General features: G+C 38.7%; 1 protein-coding gene across 1 annotated transcript; it reads left to right on the forward strand.

The window, feature by feature from the left end:
* Positions 1-132: 132 nt before the first annotated feature.
* LOC107061224 (uncharacterized) lies at positions 133-1,294 on the forward strand. The gene is made up of 2 exons (XM_015310079.1): positions 133-334; positions 897-1,294. The coding sequence occupies exons 1-2, from the start codon at positions 133-135 to the stop codon at positions 1,292-1,294; spliced, it is 600 nt and encodes a 199-aa protein (XP_015165565.1).
* The last annotated feature ends 6,227 nt before the right edge of the window (positions 1,295-7,521 follow it).

The raw sequence follows: 7,521 nt of genomic DNA on the forward strand, positions 1-7,521 counted from the left end.
CAACCTGGTAAAGGTTTGGGACTATGTTCGCAAGGAATCATAGATCTCATTACTCTTTTAGGAAACTAAGGCACTTTTGGCCTTGGATACAAACAAAGCAAGAGAAATGGAGATAAGGCTAAGAACCACAAAATGACTGATTGGGCGTTGCCACAACCGATTCCCCATATCTCTCATTCTTTTATTATGCCTCAGGGACCAGAAATGGAAGCTTCTTTTACTCATGAAGACATTGAAGAAGTTATTCAGGATCTCAGTCAGTTGTTTTGTGAAGTAAACATGGTCCAAGTTGGTGAAAGTACAAGTCATGCCGATGTGCAGCTCGTGGGCTCAGGTGTTGAGTTAAACAATTGGGAAGCCACTCATTTCCCCATAAGGAATGAGTCTTGGTAGTTTGTTTTGCTACTCTTTTGTATTTTGTTGTTGTCAGGGTTGTGATTCGAATATTTGAAAGTCTTTTGTTTTAATGTCAACCCTTCTATCCTTTTTTAATTTCAATGAAATGAAATTCCAGTTTCATAGTAAAATTTTGTCTTTTCCCTCCCCTGATTCTTATTCTCTATTTTTCAGTTCTGTAAATGTCGGCTTTGATAACATGACATGCATGCGGAATTCACTCCTAGATCTCAAATAGTTGTTTATTCTTGAATCCCCGAGTCGAGAGGTTGAATATGATGAAGAAGAGGCTTTTAGGGAAATTAATAGGGAATTGGAACAGTTTGAGCACAAACCTAAGCCTAATCTTAGTGAAACTGAGGCCATCAATTTGGGAAGTAATAAGGAAGTCAAAGAAATAAAAATAACTCTTCATGTCAAGAAGGAAATTAGGGATGCCATAATGCAACTTTTTTTTTAATACAAAGATGTGTTTGCTTGGTCCTATGATGACATGCCAGGTTTGAGTGTTGATTTAGTGGTCCATAAGTTGCCCACTCATCCTGATTTTCCACCCGTCCAACAAAAAAGAAGAAAATTCAAACCGGACGTGAGTGAAAAAATCAAGGAAGAAATCATGAAACAACTAAATGCAAATGTGATCCAAACCATTCGTTACACTACTTGGTTGGCAAATATTGTTCATGTGCCGAAAAAGGATGGAAAGACAAGAGTTTGTGTTGACTATCGAGATTTGAACAAAGCTAGTCCAAAAGACAACTTTCCCTTGCCAGATGTGTTTGCTTGGTCCTCTGATGACATACCAAGTTTAAGTGTTGATTTAGTGGTCCATAAGTTGCCCACTCATCCTGATTTTCCACCCGTCCAACAAAAAGAAGAAAATTCAAACCGAACGTGAGTGAAAAAATCAAGGAAGAAATCATGAAACAACTAAATGCAAATGTGATCCAAACCATTCGTTACACTACTTGGTTGGCAAATGTTGTTCCTGTGCCGAAAAATGATGGAAAGACAAGAGTTTGTGTTGACTATCGAGATTTGAACAAAGCTAGTCCAAAAGACATTTTTCCCTTGCCTAATATCCACATTCTAGTTGATAATTGTGCCAGACACGAAATTCAATCTTTTGTGGACTGCTATGCGGGGTATCATCAAATCTTGATGGACGAAGAAGACGCTGAGAAAACTTCTTTCACCACTCCATGGGGGACTTATTGTTATAGGGTCATACCATTCGGTCTTTAAAATACTGGGGAAACTTACGTCGATAAAGAAATCGAAGTATACGTCATAAACTTATTGTTATAGGGTCATAAAGAAATCGAAGTATACGTCGATGACGTAATCATCAAGTCTAAAACACAAGCTGACCATGTGCAAGATCTGAGAAAATTCTTCGAAAGAGTGCGAAGATATGATCTCAAGCTTAATCCAGCAAAATGTGCATTTGGAGTTCCATCTGGAAAACTTCTGGGTTTTATTGTCAGTAGAAGGGGAATCAAATTGGATCCTTCCAAAATAAAAGCCATTCGAGATTTGCCACCCCCGAAAAATAAGACCGAAGTCATGAGTCTACTTGGGAGGTTGAACTACATTAGCAGGTTTATTGCTTAACTCACAACCACTTGTGAGCCGATTTTCAGACTTTTGAAAAAGGATGCTGCTGTCAGATGGACGGGGGATTGTCAACAAGCTTTTGAAAAAATCAAGGAATATTTGTCCAAACCTCCCGTATTGGTCCCGCCTGAACTTGATAGGCCTCTCTTTCTATATCTTTCAGTGACAGATAATTCCTTTGGGTGCGTTCTCGGTCAACACGATTCCACAGGCAGGAAGGAGCAAGCTATCTACTACTTGAGCAAGAAATTCAGTAGTTATGAGGTCAGGTACACCCTCTTGGAAAGGACATGTTGCGCCATAACTTGGGTAGCTCAAAAGTTAAGGCATTACCTTTTGTCCTACACAACTTACCTCATATCTAGGATGGATCCTTTGAAGTACATCTTTCAGAAGCCAATGTCAACTGGCAGACTCGCGAAATGGAAAATCTTGCTCACTGAATTTGACATTATATATGTCACTCGAACTGCAATGAAAGCTCAAGCTCTGGCAGACCACTTGGCAGAGAATCCAGTCGATGTCGACTACGAACCACTGGATACATATTTTCCAGATGAAGAGATTAACTCAATTGAAGAAGTAGATACAGATGAAAATCAGGCCTGGCAATTATACTTTGATGGAGCAATCAACAAAAAAGGCACAGGGATTGGGGCAATTCTCATATCACCCACAGGACAGCATTACCCTGCAATAGCTCGACTTCGTTTCTTCTGTACAAATAACACAACAGAGTATGAAGCTTGCATCATGGGTCTAAATATGGTAATAGATTTGGGTGTGCAAGAATTGATTGTGCTGGGAGATTCTGATTTGCTTATTAGGCAAGCTCAAGGCGAATGGAAAACTCGAGACCTCAAGCTTCTTCCCTACAAACAATGTGTGGAAGATCTTAGCAAAAGGTTTAGGTCCATCGAGTTTAGATACATCCCCAGATTTCATAATGAATTGGCAGAGGCCTTGGCTACTTTGGCCTCAATGCTTCCATATCCTGGAAACACTTGTATTACTCTCTTGGAGATTCAAATTCGGGACCAACATGGCTATTATAACACTGTGGAAGCAGAATCAGATGGTGAGCCGTGGTACCTAGACATCAGGAATTTCTTGCAAACAGGGAAATGTCCCGAACATGCCAATGGAAGCCAAAAAAGAACTATTAGACGTCTGGCTAGTGGTTTCTTTTTTAGCGGGGAAATTTTATATAAACGCACCCCGGATCTGAACTTATTGAGATGTGTGGATGTTGAAGAAGCCGAGAAGATCATGAATGAAGTACATGCTGGGGTATGTGGACCACACGTGAATGGATATGTCCGTGCGAAAAAGATACTCCGAGCAGGATATTACTGGCTTACCATGGAACGGGATTGCTTTCGCTTTGTGAAAAAATGTCATCAATGTCAAATTCATGGTGATCTTATTCATTCACCTACTTCAGAGTTGCATCCCATGGCCGCTCCTTGGCCCTTTGTTTCATGGGGAATGGATGTCATCGGACCAATTGAGCCAAAAGCTTCTAATGGACATCGATTCATTTTGGTCGCAATTGATTACTTTACTAAATGGGTAGAGGAAATCACTTTCAAGGAAGTCACTAAGAAGGCGGACATGGATTTTGTCCATTCAAACATCATTTGTCGTTTTGGTATCCCAAGAACTATCATCACAGATAATGCTGCAAACCTTAATAGCAATTTGATGAAGGAGGTATGTGAGCAGTTCAAAATTGTGCATCACAATTCTACTCCATACCGACTAGAGGCCAACGGAGCTGTGGAGGCAGCCAACAAGAATATCAAAAAGATTCTCAGGAAAATGGTTCAGGGCACTAGACAATGGCATGAGAAGCTGCCTTTTGCACTTTTAGGATATCGCACAACAGTGCGCACCTCGATTGGTGCAACTCCTTATTTTGCTGGTGTATGGGACTGAGGTTGTGATACCAGCGGAAGTTGAAATTTCATCTCTTCGAATTATTGTCGAGGCTAAAATTGAAGATACTGAATGGGTCAAAACCCGACTAGAGCAGCTCACATTAATAGATGAGAAGTGATTGACGGCCGTCTGTTTTGGTCAGCTTTATCAGCAAAGGATGGCTCGTGCATACAACAAAAAGGTGCACCCAAGACACTTTGAAGTAGGTCAACTGGTCTTAAAGCGCATTCTCCCGCACCAAGAAGAGGCCAAGGGAAAGTTTGCCCCAAATTGGCAAGGTCCATATATTATCAAGGAAGTGTTGTCCAAAGGAGTCTTACACCTTACTGATGTGGAGGAAAACATCACAGGCATAATTGTTAACGCGGACGCAGTCAAAACATACTACCTCTAATACGTTCTAAGATACTGTGACAAGTTTATGGCTGAGAGAACAAAGGCATCTCTTTCAAAAAGAAAAAACCAAAAAAAATTATCCAAAAAACCTCTCTTTGAAAATTTGAACTACGTTTGACCTGATTCCGAAAGGATACGTAGGCAACCCTTTGGGGTTCGGTCATACCAAAAAAATAATAATCAATATTCCAGTATCTATAGAAAACTGGGGCTTTTCTTTTTCTTTTTTGATAGAATAGAGTCAAATTGATTTCGTTTTTTATTTTATTCTAGCAACCAACATTTTGATCAATTCTGAGAACAATAGATTCGATGTGTCTTGCACGGACAATTGATCATCAAAGACAACTTCGTCGAGTAAAAAAAAAAAAAAGTCTTATCGGTGAAAACCTTTATAGGCACCACAAGACGACAATAGAGAAAATCTTATCGGTGAAAACCCTTGCGGGCCACCTTAAGATAAAAGAAGAGAACATCATGAAAATGACTAGTTGGGTGAATTCTGCAAAGATCACCATTTCTCGATACCTCTACATGAAGTATACATAGATCAGTTATAAATGGTTAATGGTTCAGATTTTGAGAATTAGACAACTCAAGCGGATTCGGGGTCAAGTCCAAAGTGCATGTCATGGTTCACTTAAAGTCGACATATGCCTCCAGATAAGTTCTCTTTCTCATTTTCTTCAAAAGGGAATGCCCTTCCTTAAGTTTATAGTATTTTTTTATCCAATCTTTCACACTATTAAGTTTGATATTTTTCTAGTATTTTCGGTATAATCTCCTGACAAAATAAGGTACAAGATTGCAAAGCCTACTACGGGTTCCCAGAAGTAAAGCTGAGTATCCGAGTTGACATGCCATCGAGCAAGGACTAAAAACGCCTCAAATCTTCACTGAAAACACGTGAAGGAACACGATATAGTCTCTTAAGTCATGAAAAATATTCAACAGAAAAATTCATCCTTTTGGAACATTAGTCGCATCATGATATTTGGTAGTACCAAAAAGATCAAGGCCCCTGAATTGACAAAGAGGAAGCTTCAAAGGTTGTTCAACCAAGAATTTGGAGTGGAGTTGGAGAAATTAGTCAGGAGTATGGTCAAGTCATCGGAGCATCAAGGCCACAAACCAACCACCGTTTTAAACTAACAATTTTCTCTTTCTTTTGCTCAGCACAGGAACAAAAGAAAATATGGAATTACAAGTCAAAATGAAACATCACAAAAAAGGAAGTTCTCCAAAGTCTTCACATGTTTGTTGTTTCATCTCATGCTATTCTCATTCTTGCCTCTCAATTCGAGAGCTTCGGGATATACGCACCACTCTAAATTTCGTGAAATATGCACACGTCCCTTATTTATGTGCAATAAGCACCATCCATTATTCATGTGCAATACGTACCAGTCTGAATTTAGTGCAATACGCACCAATCTGACTTCCGTGCAAATACGCACTCGTCCTTTGTTCACGTGCGAAACGTACCAGTCTTTCTTTCATAAGCAAGACGTACCAATCCAAATCACATGCAATACACATAGATATTACATTCATGTGCAAAACACACTAGTCTTCTTCCATGTGCAATACGCACCAGTCCTTATTCACATGCAATACACATCAATTCTCTATTCATGGGCAATACACACCATATGCATATCCTGGGCAATACGCACTAGCATTCATGGGTTATACACGTCATATTCACGTTTTGGGGATACACCCAATCTTAGGACAATCTATAAAGACACTATGTCTTATTGGAAACTCTCAGGGCAACACACCCCACTTCTCCTTTTCTTTCTAGGGTTATACGTCCTAGTAGTTCAAGATTCTTTTTTCTTCTTCTTCCCTAAAAGAAACACATCCTTTTTGGGTTCTTCATTTTGTGATCTTTAGTTTTGAGTTTCAACCGCCAACTCAAGTTAAAACATGCACCTGAGAATGATCCACCAGCCGCCAAGAGAGCATGAAGATCAATATCAAAGATAACGCACAGAGCAAGTCGAAGATCAAGACGAGACCCTAAGAAAAAACATCAAGTAGGGATCTTGTAACTCTTATAATGTAGAGAGTCATAGTTCTCTAGCTCTCTACTTTGTAATTATAGACAGTAGATGATGACAAGCAATGTGAAACAATCTTTTGACCGCATTTCTGATAGTTCAGCTATCAAAGTTTCTCGAACTACACTGACCTGATTTCCTTTTAATCAAGGATATGTAGGCAACCTCTGAAGCAAGGTTCGGTCATCTTTTTCAAAATGGCTTCAACGGAGTTTGCACAGTAAAAAATTAGCCACTTCGTTCACTTTCTTCGCTTGAAAACTCTTCATGTTTCCAAGCAAAGAGGGGCATGCTGTGAACACCTAATTTTTGACGTGTTTATTTTACTCCTACAATATATAGTAAGGTCTTATATTTTTGTTTTGTATTTTGGGTAATTTTGTCTTTGTTTATATTATTTTTTAATTTGCCCAAATGACCCAATTTTTATTGAATTTGGTTAATTTAGACCAAATTCTGATGGCCCAATCAATTTTGACCCGGTCCAATAGAAATGGTCAAGATTAAATCTCAACCATCCATGATTTTTGCCACCACCCCTTGGCCGGAAAAATCTTTAAATTTTTACCACTTCTTCCTTTCATCCTCCTCTACACAAATCCGCAAACCATTCGTTCATATTCATAGCCAAACTCCGTAGATCTAAGAAAAACCAAACATAAATCTTCACCTTTTTCTTTAGATTTACGAAGTTTCGGTCATACCAGTCCTATATCCTTTACATAAAAGTGTAGAGCTCTTCAAGGGCTATCCTTTGATGTAAAGTTTATGTCCAAAATCCATCAACAAATTTTCCGGCGGAGTTTTCCGGTGACCTCCATTCATCCGAAAATTTATATCAATCATTTCCCCCTCTCATCCTCTATCCAAATCCGTCATTATCACTTTTTTTTTTAAAACCGTATAAGTTGTTTTGATGCCGGATTTGTATTGTTTTGTTAGTGTTCTTCAAGTTCCTATTTAGGTTGTTGCTTGAGTTTTTTTTATTTTATTTTTTTAATTTCGTTTTTTAAAAAAAAAAAAAATTTGCTGTCCTATTTGGTGTGTTTGATCTTCAAAATAGTTTAAATGTTTAGATTTTGTGTTAGTGGACTGATTTTCTTTT

This window comes from Solanum tuberosum, unplaced genomic scaffold, assembly GCF_000226075.1.
Source record: "Solanum tuberosum cultivar DM 1-3 516 R44 unplaced genomic scaffold, SolTub_3.0 scf00122, whole genome shotgun sequence".
Classification (NCBI taxonomy): Eukaryota; Viridiplantae; Streptophyta; class Magnoliopsida; order Solanales; family Solanaceae; genus Solanum; species Solanum tuberosum.